Below are 20,271 nucleotides of genomic sequence, written 5' to 3' on the forward strand. Positions count from 1 at the left end.
AGCTTAGAGGCTGTGCCACTGGGTCCAATTCACAAACTGACCTTCCGAATAGGCAGGAGATTCCCAGCCATTTTGGTGCTGGAAAAGGTTGCATACATGTAGCATAAAACTCAGAAGTGTGATCCACATTTCATTGAATGTAGATATATTGTTTGTACTTTCAGTTTTGAAGTTGCTGGCTATTATAAAGAGAAGGCAAATGTCCAGTGTTTGTCCTGAGATGCACTAAGGCATTAAAACAAAAACAAAATGTACAACCTTAAAGCAGAAATAGCTTACATTAGTTTTAACTACTAACCACAACTATATTTGAATTTAATTTCATGGATTTTCTGAAGGGATGGTAGATAGATAGATAGATAGATGATAGATAGATAGATAGATAGATAGATAGATAGATAGATAGATAGATAGAGATAGATAGATGCTACATTCCTTAACATAACACATCAACATGCAGTGACTCATTACAGCATATTTTATTAAACTTTTAAAAAGAAAAGAGCCCTGCTCTCTGTTTTCGCCACCGCTCCATTATGTGCTATGCAAAGTGAAGTGAAGCTGTATGAACATTGCTCTGTGTTTGAGGGAACATTCTCAGAAACATCAATATTTATGAGGCATCAAGTGCAATCTCGTTCAAATGAGTCTCTGTGTAATAGTAGGGTGACTGTTGAATTTGTTTCTAAGTTTATAAAGCACTCCGTTGCACTGGGGATAAGGCATTCCTGCATTAATTAAATAAAAGTGAACTTTATTTTCTATATGTTAGGAATAAAGTGTATACACCAGTAAATGATAAAGGAGCTTTTCATAACAGCTCCATAATCACACTCCCAAGGGGTGCCCATGGGAGGCAGCTGTGCTGATCCATGCATATCTCCCCAAAGAGAAGCAGTAAATACTGTAGCATAATACTTAATTTATCAGGATCCAATGACAAGTCATAGCGTAAGTGTGCTCTGATGGTGAGCATGTTGGAATTTGGAAACATTTTTTCCCCTGTAAGAAAATTCCATTGAACTCAGCACTGTTTCAATGTCTCTTGCCACCTTTAGGAGAAAGAGTGGGGTACAAATAAATATATAATTATGATGATGATGTGTAAAATATATAGAGCTTTAAACAAAAGAACTTCTGCCTGTTGCTCCAGACAGCATGGTCAATGCTCAGAGCTGATGAGAGCTGCAATCTAGGTGATGCCAGGTTGGTGAAGGCTGCTCTAGGAGAATAGGAATGACTCAGACTCAGTCCATCAAGCTCAGTGCTGTCTACACTCGCTGGCATTGAGCTTTTCTGGGATTTCAGGCAGGGAGTCTCTCCCAGGCCAATCCCTGGCTGGAGATCAAACCTGGGGCACTCTGCATACAAAGTAAGTGGTCTACCACTGAGCTACATCCTTTCCCTGTGGGCTGCAACAGCAAGAAAAAGAGGCAGCCGTCATCTAATGGCAGGTCTCACCTACCTGCAGTCCAGTTGCCTATAGGAGACACAAATCTGAAAACTGTTCCAGGCAGATGGGAAGAAAACGTGTTGAGGCAAGTGAAGAGGGAGAGTTGTGGTTGCTATCCAAACAGCCCACTGTCTTTGCTGCTGAACATGTTATCTTGCAAAGAAAAATATATTCATTCTAAAGGTGTTACCATTTCTCTTTTAATAGCTAGTGGGATGTTTTGTGCTTGATGTGTTCTCTTTGTGTTGCATTTTAGTGCGTTAAATGGTTTCATTTTATTTAGACATTACTATTTTTCACTTAATTTTGTAAACTAAAGAGCTTGTGTTACCTCCTTTCTGGCTAGGCTTTAAAGTGTTTCTCAGCCTGGTTTTTCTGTTTTTCACACGGAATAAATTTTACTTGGTTGCCCCAATGTGCTATAGGTCCTTAGTACTAAGCTTCTCATTTCTGAAGCTCTTATTCAATCCCATGGCTAGAAAATCGTCAACAAGACATCAAACTGAACCCAAAGGGTATTTCCGTATGACCTGTTATTGAGGATTTATTCTGATTTGTTTGCACCGAGCCCATATGACATTGTTTCAAAGCCAGTATTATCCCACACTTTCCAGTGCATTTCCCAATGACTTTCTTTATTTCAAAATAAAGAAACCGGGTTTTAGGAAACCGGGTTTCTTGCACAAGACCTTCCAATTCAACTATAATTGTGCAACCTGATTTTGTCCATATGTGATTGAATTCTACACAAACATAGAAACAGTCTGGAAGTGCCCATAGATTCACTTGCACTTTATTTTTCTCTGTTCTTTTTAGCTTACCCTAGTTGCAGCACCATTTGTTTGGAGGACAATTATTACTTTTATTGAAATATGCAGCATCTGGAAGGATCGTCTTTTAGCAGAGCAAGCTTTTTATGTTAGGAAGTCAGATGCTACGAAATAAGCTGCAATAAGGAGGAAAATCCACAGATAAGTGGATTTGCAAATGATCCTGAATATTATTGCTCATCCAACATTGTTAATGCTGGGAGACCTTCATTATAAATGTGTGGATGTTTTGTCAAGCACTGAATTGGGCTGAGTGCATTTATGTTTCAGACAAGTGCTCATTCCTTAGAGATTGCTGAACTTTCTCCCATGTGTTTCACTGAGAAGGGATAGCCTAGCAAAGGGCTTTCCCCATGAGGAGAGCTGTCTCTCATCTGTTGAATAAATATCTGCCTAAGGAAAGATATCCATCTCACAGTGGAATATCCCTGTTTTTTTAGTTCAGTTTGTCAATGCAAACCTGACTAAAGGATATTTTGCTTTCGACCTATGCTACAAACCATGAGAAAAACTAAGTCGGGATCTCTTCCAGGTTGGGTGGCAATTACTCATAAAGCATGTCAGAAAAAAATCTTTTTTACCTTCAACAATGTTTCATTTTAGTACAATTTCCCTCACAAATAAAACATATGTAACACAAATGTCACATCTATTACATGCAATAGAAATGTCTGACAGGTAAGAGAGGTTTGCTGTATATTCCACACCAATTCTTAATATTAAAAAATAGCTAGCCTTTGCCATGATGAGCTCATATGCTGTTCCATAGACAAACTGAATTCTAAGACATGCAAACAGAGGAACATGGTATGCAGTTTCCCTCACCATTTAAGTGAATTATTATTTCTGTACAATAATCTGTAAACTCTCCCCCCCCCCAAGCATTTGGTTTGTGTAAATTTTCAGTTATTTTACTGGATGTGCAGTGTAATCCTTTGCGTATGTATGCGTATGTTTGCCAACTTGCCTGAGTAAGCCCCACTAAACATTGTGGGACTCACTTCCAAGTAGCTGTTCTGAGATGGGCACTGACCTTGGGCACGGCATGACCTTCTGCAAGGCCAGGATCCGAATGGATGTAGGGCACGGCTCAGATGTTGCGTCATACTGAGCATCAAACTGAGACTGAGCCCATCTAGCAGCAGCATATGGATCCCTGCTGATCGCCCCATCCTCACAAGAGGGTGCCTTTCAGTTAAAGGGCCCTAACACACCATCACTTTCCTACTGCAACAGAGCACAGGAGACTTGTGATAGGGTCCTCTGAGTCTGAGAACAGCAACAGCGCATCCATAGGTTGCGGCACAAGCAACCCAGTGGCTCATTGGGCTGATGCACTTCTAGGGTTTCCCCCTTCTGTTTCAATGCCCTTGTCCTCCTCACTGATGACCAGGAATCCAACGTTGGAGACATTACAGTAACCAAGCTTGAGCCCCATTAATTTTTTTAAAAAGACCCTCATACATTCCTGGAAAGCTTGGACTTTCTGATCACTGAAGTGTAACACTACACCTGTTTTTTCTAGTGATTTGTTAATCTGAACATTTTGAAAGTCCTTGTCCTGTTATGGCAAATAATAATAATAATAATAATAATAATACTAATAATTAATAAAAGGTGCAGCCCAGGTTTGGACTCAAATTTAGATTTGATTTCACTACTCAGTGTGATACTAATAATTCTATTTGTACTAACATGTCTCTTTCTTGACCAACTCTTAGTAGAGGTTTCGTGACTGTAATCTGCGCATGTTTTTAAAAAGAGGTCAAGAAAATTAGAACTGCATTCATAGGATTGGTTTCCATATAAATCCACTCTAGCATGCCATTTACAAGGAGAGGCGTATAGTTAATTTGCAACAGAAAAAAGCAATTTTTAATTCAGTTTGCCAGGTCATTAAAATATATATATATATATATATATATATATATATATATATATATATATATATATATATGGTACATTGGAAGCAGACAACTATTTTTTGGAGTTCAAAGGGACTTGTCTGTGAAAGAGCCACTCTTAAGATAAGCAACATATGGCATACTGACCTCGTTTCGCCATCAGAACTAATAGACAGATAACAGGCTTTGATCTTTTTCATGTAACAATGGCTCATTTAAAAGAATCCCATTTTTGTTTATAATTCCATGCTTACTAAATATAATTAATTCTCTCTTGCACTCCTTTAGGCTAACATTAACCTTATCGTGTCCAATGGACCTGAAGAACTTTCCAATGGATGTACAAACATGTACGATGCAGCTAGAGAGCTGTAAGTAATCAGATGCCGTGTGTGTGTTTGTGTGTGTGTGTGTCCATGTATGATTTCACTGCTTGAAATGTCAGCATTTTATGTCACCTTTATGCTGCCACAACCTCATGTTCTCTTACACTATGCTGCTGGCGCGCCTTTTCTGCTGACACAGAACTCTGCAATAACTGCTGCTGTTTCCATCTAACGAGGTTTAAATTGTCCCTCTCACATTTTAATGATGCTTGTTAGATAGCCTAAGCACTAAGGGTATTTTCAGGCCACAGAGCCCGATGCGCTAGCTCCTGACCTTGGGAGGTTTTCCCTTCCCCTCTCCCCAAATGGTGAGTGTTCCAAACTCTGCTGAGCCATTTGTCCTCACCTCTAGACACATTTGTTTGCTCTCTGTCCACATAGGTACCTTTTCAGGGTGCAGTTATTTCCCAGTGTCAGTGCACATGCTATGCATATGTAAGGTCAACTTTGTTTGGGTGCCCAAGACATTTTGCTGTCTGAAGCAAAGGACAAGATGGAACACAAGATGAAACACAGAAGCCTACTGTCATGGACTGGCTGGATTAGAGGAGTGGTGGGAGACACCAGCTGGGAACACACACACACCCCCGAGGAACCCCCAAGGGAAGAAGGGGATGGGTGGTGAGATGATGAGGAGTGGTCAGAGGGAGAAGAGGGAACAGACTGTTGGAATATTGGGGTGTAAATCACCAATATTCTTACTACTGCCACTGGCTTCGGTAAAGAAGACAGCAAACAATCGTAGGTGCTAATCTACGTTTATTCAGAGAGTGTGTGTTCAGCCATCACTCTCCAGTTCAGAAGAAAGTGAAAGTAGAAAGAGAACAAAGAACATCACATGACAGGAGATCAGGTTACAGCTTGAGCTCCTGTGTGGGAAAGTTACAGCAATCATATAAAGTAAACATTCAGCCACATGCAGCATCTGTGCCATGCAGAGGATTTATGCTAACATCTCCCCTGAATCCTGAAATGGAAAAAGATGCAAATGTGAGAGCATCATTAAGAGAAGTGAACAGACAGTTGCCATAAACAAAGTAGGACTTTCCTGCTGTGGAACTCTCTGAGACTGGATTGACCAGCTTTGGCTTCCAGGGGACCAGAGCAGTTGCTCTGTTGACAGAAACAGTGTTGCGTTTGACAACCTGTTGTTGTGGCTTCGCCTGTGTGACTGCTGCCTGTTTTGGAGTTCTAAGCACAGCTAAATTTGCAATTGCTGTGTTGGCAAACTCCTGAGAATACCTCTTGGGTCCTCTTCTAATCCTCTCAGACCTGCGTGAGAGGTGCAAATCCTGTTTACTGAGATTCTCCCCCTCAGGACTTTTGGGAGAACTCTTACCAATGGTAAACAGTGGATCTAGTGCTTCAAGCACTTTTTCATCATCCGATGATGGTCTGTTAAAAACAGCATGAGTTCCTTTGTGTATGACTGTCTCCCCTGTGTCAGAGCTACTCGGGGTAGAGCCTTCAGCAAAGGAATCATTATCACTACCACTTGTGTCAGTGTAGGAAGCATCAAAATCATTGGCACCTATGGGAAATTCATCAAGAACATATGTTTCTTGTGGCGTAGGAGTGTGTTCTACCTCTTGAGTAAGAATCACCTCATTGGAAGAAAGCAACATAACTCTGTATTGACCTTCCTCAAAACCCAATAGAATGCCTTGGACTGGCTTGCCCTCAAGCGAAGCCACCCACATTTTGGTTCCAAAAACCTTAGTGTTGCTCACATCAGGCTTATGTTGGAACAGAATCTCATAAGGAGAACGCTTCTGTCCTTTAGGAACCTGTCTGAGCCACTGGTAAAGGAAAAATGAGATGCTTTCAGCCCACAGTTGTTCAGACAATCCTGAACTCAGCAGTTGTGCTTGCATGCCTGCTTCTAACTCAGTGTTAACCTTAACACATAAGTTTTTGTCCCAAGCTGCCTGGGTCTTGGCAAACTTGTGGTGAATGCCTTTGTCATCAAAAAAAGCTTGAAACTCCTGTGAAGTAAAAAGAGGAATGTCATTGGTCAATAAACATTCAATTTTACAACCATGTTTCAGTTCAACCTTAGCATGAAATTCAGAAAATTTCACAATAGCCTGCTGAGGCTTTTGCAGAGGATAAAACCACGTATACTTAGAGAAGTGGTCAGTTATCAGAAGATAAAATTTTGCCTTGCCAAGGGACTCTGGCAAAGGACCAAATACACCTGCAGAAACAATTTGGAAACAACGTGTTAGGCCTGTCTTGGTTGGTTGCTTCTGTGTCTGCTTAGGCTCCTCTGGACCTGTCAAACAATCATCAACAACAGTAAAACATGCATCACTTTTATCATAAGATAATCTGAAAAGGTTATCTTTGTCTCTGTGTCCCGTCAAAAGAACTTCTCCATCTTTAGAAATCACACAGGTGCCCCTGTGAAAACACAGCTCAAACCCCTTCTCATCAATTTGAGAAACACTGAAAAGGTTTTGCTTCAGCTCTGGAACAAGATACACATTACTGATACTCAAATTTAGAGATTTCAGAAAAATAGTTCCTTTTCCAATGGATTTCAAGGAATTGCCATCTGCCTGTGACACGATGGAGTCCAGCTTTTCAAAAGTCTGGAACAGTCTCTTGTTGTTCACCAGATGGTGTGAAGATCCCGAATCTATGATCAGATAAGACCCGTTGTCGTCTTGGTCATCAAGCTGAGTGAGCATTACAAGCATTTTGCGTGCTGTAGGGCCCTTGCTGCTGCCGCTGCTGCTGCTGCTGCCGCTACCGCCGCTGCCTCGCCCCTTAGGCCCAGAAGCCTGTTGTTGACTTCCTGAGTCCTTCTGGGGTCGTCTGCATGTCTTGGCTGTGTGCCCAGGAATATTGCATAACTGGCATCTGACCACAGTTTTAAGGGCTTGTGCAGTCTCTGCAGATGCACCAGGTGAGGGTGAGTAGCGCTCCCCGTTGGCCTCCGCCTGTGCGCGGGTCCTGTCCTCATTAAGCAATGAAGCATAAATTCCTGCTGCAGTCATTTGCTGAGGGTCTTGAGCCCCCAGCTGGGCTGCAATAGCATTATAGGACTTGGGAAGGCTATTTAGCACTGTAAAGCAATAAATGTCGTCATCCAAATTGACGTTTCTGTCAACTAGCTCCTGGCGTAGTTGACGCATCTGATGCAAATGGGCTCTCAGGTCTCCTCCCTCCTTCAGACGCAAATTAATTAATCTCTGAAAGTATAACATTGTTGATCCGGCGCGCAACCTAAGGTGCTCGTCCCGAAGATGAGTCCAAACATCATAAGCATTATCTAAGTTCCGAATATGAACCAGCTGTGATGGGTCCAAATGCAGAACTATTGTTGCCCTTGCCTGTGCGTTGCGATTCAACCACCTTTGGCCTGGCAAAACGGGCGGTGCGTTCTGAATCAACTCAATAAGTCCTTGCCGGATAAGAACACATTCCATTTTAACACTCCACGTTGCGTAATTTGAGTCATTTAACAGAGGACACAAACTCTTGGGTGTTTGATCTGAATCCCCGGCTTTAGCCATCTTGCTTCTGTAAGCGTGCTGCTAGCTTCTGACTTCAAAGTACTAAGAAGCTGCAAATTAGGCTTTCGGCAGGCATCTGCAATTAAGCTGCTACTTTAGAGGTTTTATTGCCGCTATAAATCAGTCCCGGTTACTCACTGCTCCCGTTGATAAGGAACGCAGACTTCCGTGCACTTCCTCCCCTGGAACGCAGGAACCGATGACTCCCAAGCAGGCGAAATTCCTCAGGATCAGCTGCTGCAGATTGAGGCCTGTTTACGTGCCTGTTTTCACGCTTTTAAGAGGTCGATGGATCGAAACCATCCTCTGCTACCACTGTTGGAATATTGGGGTGTAAATCACCAATATTCTTACTACTGCCACTGGCTTCGGTAAAGAAGACAGCAAACAATCGTAGGTGCTAATCTACGTTTATTCAGAGAGTGTGTGTTCAGCCATCACTCTCCAGTTCAGAAGAAAGTGAAAGTAGAAAGAGAACAAAGAACATCACATGACAGGAGATCAGGTTACAGCTTGAGCTCCTGTGTGGGAAAGTTACAGCAATCATATAAAGTAAACATTCAGCCACATGCAGCATCTGTGCCATGCAGAGGATTTATGCTAACACAGACTGGGTGGAGGGGGTGTCAGAAGCTGAAGAGGTAACAGGCCTTAGTAGTGAGCAGGAAGAGGCTGTGGCAGACAGCAATCCAGAATCAGCGGCAGAAACAGAGGCTGGAGAGGAGGGGATGAGTGAAGCATTGTATGTGAGGGCAATCTGGCTGTGACATTTGTCACCCCGTTGATCACTAGGGTTGATTCAGTTGATCTGGCTGGCTAGGCAGGTATCACCTCCCTCCCTCCCTACTCCATGTGCGTCCTTCCCAAAACTGCATGCTCAGTGGAAGACGATGGCCATCCCAGACACCCCCCGCCATTCGCTGGGCTCTACATTTATTTATTTACTTACTTATTTTTCCTTCCACCGGTGCAAAGCTGCCATTGTGCAAATAAATTACTCATAAGTTGTGGGCCCTCTATATATATGTTGGAAAGCTGTTTGTTTGCTGTGCACCTCTTAAAATATTGTTACCAAATTTTGCATGGTGGTTCCTGAGATCAAGGGGCAGGCTTTTGTGTATATTTGGATACAATTGGATGCCATTTGGAATCAATATGGTAGACTAAACCTTTTAAAACTTCATTGATTTTACTGCACTGATTTTTTTGGTTTCTTGCAATTATAGAGCAACACAGGGTAAAAGGCTGCTAGAATTATATATTCCCAGCTAGAATTATATATTCCCTCAAATATGGTCTTATCATAGATATCTTTGTGTGTTTCCCTTATTTATACTGCAGGTATACAGTCATTATTATCATGTCACTCTTTGTGAGAAAAAGTAGTGATTATAGTGCTGTTTAAGAGTTAATTTAGTGTATCTGCCATTGATGTTTTCCCACTGAAAACCAAGAGCGCTTTTACTGCCATAATTTGTTTCTCTTGCTTTTAGACTGTGCTACTCTGTTATTATCTAATCAAATATAATTTGTTTATTTTAGTTGGCTACACTATGAATGACCTGATATTTGAGTGGATGAGTGATGGTCCAGTGCAGGTAGCAGAAGGCTTAACTCTGCCACAGTTTATTTTGAAAGAAGAAAAAGAACTTGGCTATTGCACAAAACATTACAATACTGGTGAGCATTTGCTTACTGTTTTAACAGTTAACTTCTGCAGATGTTAGGAAATGGGGTGGGAGGGGTAAAATATAAGCTGGGTGTGGAAGGGTGAGTAATGCATTTTATAAAGCCTTCCCCAACTTGGTGTCCCCCCTGACTCCCATCAGCCCCAGCCAGCATGGCCAATGGCGAGAGACAATTAAAAGTTGTAGTCCAAGACATCTGAAGAGCACCAGGCTGGAGAACGCTGATCTAATATACAAGGGTCATCTTCCAACAGTATATGTATGCATTTCTCTGTAGCTACTATGAAATCTGGTTCTTTACTATTTCATTATGTGGACTACACGGCACTCCAAAGGGTCAGGAAAAAAAAGAGGTTGTTTTAAAATTTGAACCAGGAAAAACATTTTAAGGGGAAATGCCACTCAATTGCAATGCTTGGAAAGTTCATTTTAAAAAGTAGTTCTTGTTCAATTAACCCTGTCCAAACGGAAGCTTGTTCCTCTTATACAAAATGAACTAGTTCAGTTCAAGTTCATCCCTGACAACATTTTATCAGCATTCAGAATGTTTGCAAGCTGCTGTGCTCAGAAGTAAAGTGGTAGCACACAAGTATTAAGTTGCCCGACAGACAGAATGTCAACAGGTGAAGTTTTCACCAAAATTGTATTTTCATACTCAAAAAAGTTTCTTTTGTTTAATTGGTGCCAGCCACACAGTGCAAGCCATCATGTGCTTTGTTCCTGTACCTCTACTTCTCTCTCTGAAAACTGTTCCTGTTGGGGGGAAAAAAGGAAATCTCTTCAATTGAGAAGATAATTGAATTACCTCACATTCCTTCCTTCAGATTGTTTAACCACAGTGATTAAGTGACTAAGCACCATTAACTATAACAGTGCCTCTGTATCTGCCTAATAAGCCTTAGAAAGATGCCTTCACATTTTGCTTTCTTGGTTTCATTATGGATGTTCAGTTCATGTATCTTTAAAAAGAAAGAAAGCTAAGAGCCCAGGTTTTCTGCTGGGGTTGGGATAGGGAAGAGACAAGAAGAAGAACTAGAACTTATTCAAAGTTCTACTCTAAAATTAATTTTAAATTCAGTTTTTACACACCCTGCAATTGGGGGAACTACTTTCAGGTGTAGTTCATAAATTTTTGGACTAGTTCAGTGAACTAGTTCACTCCAAGCATTGCTGAATTTGGAATGCAGCCAAGTATTATGTTCCAAGTCGAGTTACTAATTACAAGCATTGGTGACTTTGATAGTTTCCATTGTCAAAGATATAATCCACCATTCAGTTTTTAAAAGGAGCTTGTTTATTCGATACAGCAACTCACATTGCTGAAAACATCAGGCCAAATGCCCCAATACAAGTATTTCATATCTGATTGTTCAGGAATAAAAAACTGTTTGCTATTTGAAAACATGAATAAAACTACAAAAGCCCTCATTATACATTAATAAAACTATATATAAACTATCCAACAAAAACAATGCGTATCTCCGCCCCCCCCCCCATGGAAAAAAATGTGTTACAGTCAATTGCGTCAAGTGATATAAAATGTCAAGTGAGCACCTTGAGGTCAGCTCCACCAACATAGGATGCCAGCCACAAGAATTTGTGCAGTATTTTGAAGTCCTTGGTGAAGGAATGAATGAATAATATTAGACATTTCAAAACTCCCTGTGCCTAAGGCAGTTAATTTATGCTCATAATAAAAGAAGATTAAAATGTACAAAAATGATTTATAAAAGCAATTTCATGTTCTAGGAAAATTTACATGCATTGAAGTAAAGTTTCATTTGGAGCGTCAGATGGGATATTATTTAATCCAGATGTACATTCCTAGCCTGCTGATCGTCATTTTGTCCTGGGTTTCTTTTTGGATCAACATGGATGCTGCTCCAGCCAGAGTTGCCTTGGGCATCACCACAGTCCTGACAATGACCACTCAGAGTTCAGGCTCCAGAGCTTCTCTTCCAAAAGTAAGGATTCTCCACTTAACCCATTCGCTAATGGAAAGCAGTGAATGCTCTTTGCTATAATCTTTTGTGCCGTGCTCCTTAATTTTTCCTCACACATTTTAATTGCCAGATGGCCTAATTCTCCATGTGCTCTGCCCTGGTGAGATCTTTGAATTTGGTCCTTTTTACTCTGAGAGGGGGCTCCTGTGTGTGCAAGAGCGTGAGAGTTAAAATACGTAATGCAACATATGGAAGGAACAGGATAAGGTCATGATTCCTCTTGGGAAGCCCTATGCTGGGGTTGACAGGAACGCTGGTCCAACATGAGGAGACAGAATCATTGGAATTGTGTGGGCAGCTTTGGGCCAATGAAAGTGTCCGATGGTTGCACCCACACAATGCAAAAGTTTGTTCTCTGATTGCGTTCTTGGCCTCTGTTTACTAATTTACATCTCCTGAAACCTTCCTTACGAGTCCATGTATATTGGGTTGATTATGCTTTCTAAATGTTTCCATTGGATTCCTAAGCATGTTTAAATGGAAGGAAACTTGACTGATTTGAATGTGACTTATGCTGTTATGAACACGTTTAGGATCAGGGTGCGCTTATATTTAGGAAAACTCCTCCTTTGAGTAAGGGGAGCTTTGTTGCTGCTCCCTTGTCCTTCCAGTTACAAAACCAAACATGAACATGGTTTTCCATCAATTGCACATGCAGAGCCCATAAACAAGCAGCTTATATGTCTGTAGGCTCTGTTCACATCTTCAGCTGAACATGACGGGGTTGCTACTTCCCACATAAAAGCAGTAGAATGATTCCACACAGCTTGGTCATCTTTCAAGGCCATGATCTGCAATGACTCACATTTAATTATATTTGAAGATACTGTAGTGTAGTCTGCTGAAATGGGATATTTTGCTGAAACTTTGAAAATTGCACAGATTTTGTTGATGTTGCTCTTCTGGTGGTAAAAATGAAACACCGCTGAAAAATCTGGTGATTCATCACTGTTGGCTCAACTGAGTGGCTTGCTTTGCAGAAGACGTGGTTTTACATGCGGATTGTAAGGAATGAAATGTTTGATGGCGAATACTTCGATATTGTCATCACAAATGTATGTGACATTTTACATACGGATAACCGTTTAGAACACATGAAACTGCTTTTTTCCTGGTGAGACTATTGGTCCTTCCAGCCTTTTATTTTTCAGTTGGCCTGGCAATAGCTTGTTAAGGGTGCTGAGTGTTGTTACATTTCCCGGGGAAATGTATAGAGCAGATAGGAACAGAATTAGGCAGCCTCCTGAAATGACTGGGGTGTGGAGCTGCAACTCCTAAGCATTTACTCCTAAGCTAGCCTCTTGTCTCCAGATGGAAGACACTGTCAAATCACCAGTGTTGAGCTTAGAGACTCCTGGCAGTCCAGCTGGATTCTATATGTTGAATGAGAGGGTGCCATATTGTCCTTTGCCTCAGGCAGAAAAATGTCTTGGCCTGGCTTTATGATGGATTGCTTATAGATGCCTTCTGATGAGTAAAGGAATATTATGTTAAAGGTGTGATAAAGGTAAAGGGACCCCTGACCATTAGGTTCAGTCATGACCGACTCTGGGGTTGCGCGCTCATCTCGCATTATTGGCCAAGGGAGCCGGCGTACAGCTTCCAGGTCATGTGGCCAGCATGACAAAGCCGCTTCTGGCAAACCAGAGCAGCACATGGAAACGCCGTTTACCTTCCCGCTGTAGCGGTTCCTATTTATCTACTTGCATTTTGACGTGCTTTCAAACTGCTAGGTTGGTAGGAGCTGGGACCAAGCAACGGGAGCTCACCCCGTCACAGGGATTCGAACCGCCGACCTTCTGATCAGCAAGCCCTAGGCTCAGTGGTTTACCCACAGCGCCACCTGGGTCCCGAAAGGTGTGATAGCTGGACGCAATTGAAGAAGGGCCCACAAGGAGGGAGAATGTAACTGTTTAAATGTGGGATTGGTTCTGATTTGATGCTTGTAAGGATCTGACTTATAATTGTTTCCCAGAGTCAATGCCACAGTACTCGGGTTAGGCCCTATTCAATTCAACAGCAGCCCCACTTTGTGAAGCAAGGGATTGGACACAATGGTGTATTGAGGCTGGACCTCAAACCAGATAGCGGACCTTCTTTACTGATTATATGATGGATTTAATAGACCTACAACTAGACACTATGACTTGCTTACTTAATATGATTGCTAGCGGAATTACCTTTGACTGACAGCAGTGTTCAAACTGTGAAAAGTTTGAAGGTGGTGTTTTGAGACATTTTCCTGTTATATGAGCTAGTGGTTGACAAATAAATAAATAATTCTAGGAAACAAAGAAGGGTGATTTTTAAAAGAATAATTTGTAACTGTGGAAGGGAACATTCTAATTACATGAAAAGGATTATCAAAATTTCTAAATCTGGACTCGTTGAGTTGAGGAACATTAAACCGTATATTTGGGGGCCTGCCATGATTATTTCGAAGCTACGAACATGAGTTTGACCAAACTGCGGGAGGCAGTGCAAGACAGGAGTGCCTGGCGTGCTATGGTCCATGGGGTCACGAAGAGTTGGACACGAACGACTAAATAACAACAACAACAACAAAACATGATTATTTCTTTCACAGCTACTGCTCTTCTTCATGTCAGATTCCCTGATACTAATGCTGTTCTATTCTGAAGACATCGAGATTGCTTCTCTGAAGATGGATTGTTGTATGCAGTCAAACATGGCTCTCTATAATACACTTCCAAAACATTTTACCTACACCTTTAGAGTTACCTGAGATGTACAATTCTGTAACTGAGTTGGGCAAGCAAACTACAACCAGTTTGCAAATGTTCACAGATAGTCAATGTCCTTTTCTTAGTAGAAACATAGGAATTCAGGTCATTGGTTCATCTAGCTCTGCACTGTCTGCTCTGACTGGCAGCTGCTCTGACCGGCAGCCAGGGCTTAGAAAGTACTATCCTCACACCCCACTTAAGATTGCTTTGTTAGTTTGTAACCTGAAAGATCTTACATAATATACAAAGATTTTGAGATTTTTATATCTATATGTTTCCATCTATATAATGAAACACGAGATGCCAAGGCTTTGTGTCTGGTTTCCATGGAAATGCACCAACAGTAACAGGTGTGCTGCATAATTATAGGCATTGGTTTTTTGCCTGAGAAAACACTAATCCACAAAATGCCACAAAATATACTCTATAGCATGCGTAACCATCTTTTTGTGCATGTTCAACTCATTGGGCAGAGTGTTGAAATATCCAATATTGGGACTTCTTGAAAAAGCTCCAAAGAATTTGTTGTAAAGTCGGATGTTTAAAAGCAACGATAGAATTAGTATCTTTAAAAATGGTAGTGCAAACTCCTTGTCCTTCTGCGGTTCGTTTGCTTTTTTCTGGGCCTGAAACAGGCTTTACAGTACCTCTCAGTGGCCTAGTTTGCATGCAATGATGAATGCCACAGTGAATGATTGACCATGAGCACACGGATATTGCCCATTAATATGTGAGATGAACAAACCACGATTCCTGCCTTATCATAACACCTGAACCAGAGACCATAGTCTATACAAATCACAATCAGTAAGCCAAGAACAAGCCTTAGCTCTATTGAGATAACATCCAAACAGGTATTATGGTTTGTTTCTCCCACACATAGTAGAGAGGGAGCAAAGTGGATGAGACTGGCACATTCATGGAAATCCATTCACTATGTTTTGCCATGGTGTGTAAAGCTCACCCCAAACAAATCAGAACAAAGGCTCCATAAAGATCAGGAATAATCTAACCTTTGTGTAAGCTTTTTGCAAGCAAATCAGGGTGAATGCCCAGTAAAAAGAGGGTCTGGAGGTGCCCTGAATCACTTCCAAGCTCTTGACATATTGCCCCTTATGACTGCAGGGATGGATCAAGGGTAATTTTATGCAGTTCACATTTAAAGGCGAGCCTACCAGATCTGCACTTTCTGAAACAATACAAAATTTCAAAAATTGCATTCCCCTGAATTTTGCAATGCATCTCTCCAACCAGGTGATGTGTACAACAATTCATATGCTAGGGCAAACTGCTAAAAACTATGAATATATTAGTGGAAATAACATGCAAAAATCTGTTGCGTTAGGGAGAAATGCTTTGCAAAAATTGCATAGAAGAAATATACAATCGTACCTTGTTTTGAGCCCGGGATCCATTCCTGAGCCCCGGCCGCTAGCCCAAAAGGATGCAGGGCAAAGCACCACGTCTGCGCACACAAGTGGAGCGGTTTGCGCTTCTGCGCATGCAAGAGCGACAAACCTGGAAGTAACCCGTTCCAGTACTTCCGGGTTTGCCGTGGACGTTCACCGGAATGGGCGCTAGACAAGGCGGACGTTCACAGAGGTATTACTGTATATATACACACATATATATATTCGTAGAAAAGTTGATGAATTTTCATGAGGACTAAAAAAAAGTAATCATGGACAGATGTGGCATTGTGGAAAGGTGGACTGGAAAAGAGAGAAACTGAAATGGATTTTATCAGGGTGCCCTGGGCTGGGCTGAGCTGAACAAAACACAAGTTTTCCTCTTGCTGACTCCCTCATCCCTGATTTTGTTTCATTTTGTAATTCAATGAGTGGGACACTTTGAGGTTACATTGAAACATACAGGCCCAGCTCTAGGTAGACCCCCGGTGGCGCAGGGCACCATGGCACCGGCCCGCCAGAAAGGCACTGCGAGCTGCGCCCGCCCGCTGGCCGGCTGATCCGCCGGTCTGCCGTGCAGCTGCGCCCACCCGCCCACTGCACTAGGAAACGGGGCGGGAGGGCGCCAGAGAGATCCGGCGCACCACAGCGGCAGGGGCGTTTCAGACGGTCCTGGAAACATACATGGGAATGATGCATATTTGGGGACTGTCACCACTTTTGTTCCTTTGTTGGGTGGTTACCTAAGCAGTTATTTGAATAATGATCCAAATATATACCAAGGGATGAACAAGCCCTCAGTGGGAACCTATTTTTAATGCACAGTGTGACACAAGTAACATGGAACTTCCCCCCCAACCTGCCCACCCAGTTGTCCTTATTCCACATCATAAAGGCTTTTTAAGGCTCTAGAAAGAATATTTGGATTTCACAAAAGATCAGCAATCGCACTGTTATAAATACCTATAAATTTTTCAATCTCGTGTTTGAAAGTCTGGATTCTATGGCGTAATTGCATTCGCTTGCTGGGACTGGCTGCTGTGAGCAGACTGCCAGTGACTGCACACATTCACGAAGCTTTGGTGTTTAGGTCATTCTTTAGCACTGCTATTGTGTCCTCTTTCATTATGGTTCCCTTTCCTCCATATGTATCATTTTGATAACTGGAACCATTTAGGCCTGCTTAAACATATCAATGCTTTTGTTCACGTTGAGGAGTAGGCACCTGAACAGGGCAGGTTTTGGTATCTATTCAGTACACAGAACAAAGCAAACACTTGCTCCGCTTGTGATTTACAAACTGTTCTTTGCCAACTATTGTTACCTGAAGTGTCAGCATTTATTTTGGATTAAGGAGCTTTTGACTAAGACAATGGTTTTCATGCAGACTGTAGCAGCAGTGTGCCAAAATAAAAAGAGGTTTGCATTCTGCACAACACAACATACAGAAATAGCTCAATTGCAATTCACACACACACACACGAAAAAGTATTGTGCTAGAATAAACCCTTTTGTAGACCTGCTCAAAATCTTTGTTCTTTTGTTTCAAAAATAAAAAATAAAAAGCCACTGGCTATCGTCTTATGTGTTCTCTACTTCTCTATCAACCAATTTAGCATTCACCCATCATTACTATTTTGTTGTTGTTGTTGTTGCAAGTCCCTGCTTTCTTAGTCATGTCAGCAGGCAACCTAGGAAGATTTTAACCAAGACTGGAGCCCAAGTACAGAAATGCACCTTCAGCAGAGGTCTGTTCCACTAATTACTTGTACGATCTTGTTAGATAAATTATGAATTACGGTCAATTTACTGTGCTTAGATTTAGTTGTCATCCAAACAGATCTCTGACTGAAGGCAAGGTACGCTCTGTCTAAAAGCTCTATTTTAGAGTTCTTTGAGAGCTTCAATAATCATGAAGATAGGGGTGACCCAGAAGACACAGTGTACTTGAGCTTTCAAATAGGCTCCTGATGAAGCTTAGCAGTCAGCAGATGGACCTGCTTTTGGCTCAGTTACTGGTTAAAGAACTCGAAACAGAGAAAGTAGGAATGAATGAATGGTTCTCACAAGTGAGAGATCTACGAGGTTGGGGTCCCCAAGGATCTGGATTGGGTCAAGTGCTTTTTAACTTGGTCCAGAGCAGGGATGGGGAACTTGTGGCCCTCTAGCTCTCATCAGCCACAACCACCATGGCTAATGGTCAGAATGGGGGAATGGGCATTGAAATGACAAATGCAATCAAGGGTGACGTGATGCACTTTGAAGCAGGAAGCCCTGACCTCACATGCACACTGATGGGGTCTGAACTGACAGTGGTGTACCAAGAAAGAGATCTTGGGGTTGTTTTGGAGAAGTCAGTGAAAATGTCAATTCATTGTGCAGCAGTTGCAAGGGGGGGGCAGGAAAGTGAACTGTATGCTAGAGACCATTAGGAAAGTAGTTGAAAATAAAACAGCCAATGATGATGAATATAGCTGGGACGGAGAAACTTTTTCAGTCAATCCCAGCCCTTTTGCATCTGCCCACAGCCCATTTTCTTTGATGCCTTTAGCAAGCCGAACTCAAGGGGAACAGCAAAGCCCCTAACTGGCGCCCTGAATAAGCCTGTAGAATCTAAGAACATCTCCTCACAATAGCTTCCGATCTGGTTCCTATTTTGGTTCAAGCAACTGTATGCCCTGTTGTGTTGTTACATATATTTTGTAGGATAGTTAAGTATGGAAACAAGAAATACTGTCTTTTGCTTATTTCTGGAGCGCTGAAATAGCGCTCCTGAAATCTGTTGGTTTCCATTTTATATCATCGACTTGCTTTCCCTTTCCTCCTATCTAGCAAGAGACAAGAGCAATATATTACTGTTGTATTGATAGTGGTAGCCTATTTATCATGACTTTGGTGGCATATATTTGGGGAGAAATATATTCGTGTTTCTCTAGGATGACTGGGGCAAAGACAGATGCTTTATAATTTTAGCAAGGCCGCAAAAAACTCTCTGTGTGAAAAGCCTGCCTGAGCAGTACCTGCAGTGGAGCAAATTGGTTAATGTAAAATTCCCCAAACATGGTTCTAAGAGTTGATTAGCTTCACAGTTTCCATACATTAATGAGGCTTCCGTAAAAGCTGTTCACAGTTTAGACAAATTGCTCTGAGCACTTTTCTCATTTAAAGGCATGGAGCGGGTGTAATGAACTATATAGCAGGTTCATTTGGTCAGCCTCATTCAATATTTGGATTATTAGATAGCCGTCTTGCAGATATGCTTGCGTCTCAATTAAAGAATGACAGCTGTACCTGTCAAATATATGCGGATGTAAACTGAACCAGGCCATTGGGAGCGGGGTATAGTTCTTGAATGCTTTGCCTCTAGAAGGTCTCAGGTTCAATCACTAGCATCTCAAGTTTTAAAAAGGTATCTGAGGCAGAGGGTTGGCCAGGTCGGGTACTGACCAGGGGCTCGGTGTAGGAAATTGCAGTCAAACCTAACTATGCATAAGTGCTAGTTAGCGTATGAAGGGGTTAAGACAAGCAAGGTCTATTCCTAGACTCAGCTAGGTCACCCATTACCTCCATGAGGAAGGAGGTGAAGCTTCTACTCTTCCTTTACTCACTGTCTCCCATCATGTAACTGACCAGGACAGACATGTCTGAACTTACTCCAAGTTCATGTTTAAAACTATTAGTGCTCCCCCCCCCCTAGAAAATTAGGTGCCGGTACTCACCATGAAGTTGTTACAGTAAGTGCCACACTTTTTAACAATGAAAAAAAGGTGCTGGTACTGCATACCCTTGAGTACCCCCTTTAAAAACCACTAGGAACTATATAGTGTACTTTGCATCCAAGAGTAATCTACCTGTGTTCTCCTTGCTGCTGCATGGAACAATGCATGATTCAGACCTTTGGATTTAGTAAGTAAAGCTTTTTAAATTTATTTAAGAGTGTGTGGTCTGCTCACTGCTAGATGGATTGCATAGCTGCCAAGTTTTCCCTTTTCTCGCGAGGAAGCCTATTCAGCATAAGGGAAAATCCCTTTAAAAAAGGGATAACTTGGCAGCTATGATGGATTGAGAGAAGGTGGCAGGAGCTTTAAAGCAGACTAAATGGGATATGCAAAAGGGTTTAACAACCTAGATTCCACACTGTACTTACTGCTTAAATCTGAGAGTGTTTTTAACTCTGCTGGGGGCTTCCTCCTGCTGGAGAATGTGAAAAGCCCTACATTTTGAATCTAGGTGCCCAGCCAATTATTTTGTTAATTACCTACACATGGGTCTGATCTATATCCCTCCACATTCAGAAGGGCCCCACACTAGTCTGATCAGTCCACACTGC

The 20,271-nt window shown here is 41.9% G+C and overlaps 1 protein-coding gene across 1 annotated transcript in view; it reads left to right on the plus strand.

The window, feature by feature from the left end:
- GLRA2 (glycine receptor alpha 2) overlaps positions 1–20,271 on the plus strand; it is a 117,362-nt gene that overhangs the window by 48,065 nt on the left and 49,026 nt on the right. The window contains exons 6-8 of the mRNA XM_088667739.1: positions 4,476–4,558; positions 9,637–9,774; positions 11,532–11,746. Of these exons, the coding sequence (XP_088523865.1) occupies positions 4,476–4,558; positions 9,637–9,774; positions 11,532–11,746 (436 nt within the window). The remainder of the gene's footprint in view (positions 1–4,475; positions 4,559–9,636; positions 9,775–11,531; positions 11,747–20,271) is intronic.

This window comes from Zootoca vivipara, chromosome 4, assembly GCF_965207765.1.
Source record: "Zootoca vivipara chromosome 4, rZooViv2.hap1.1, whole genome shotgun sequence".
In the NCBI taxonomy this organism is placed as follows: domain Eukaryota; kingdom Metazoa; phylum Chordata; class Lepidosauria; order Squamata; family Lacertidae; genus Zootoca; species Zootoca vivipara.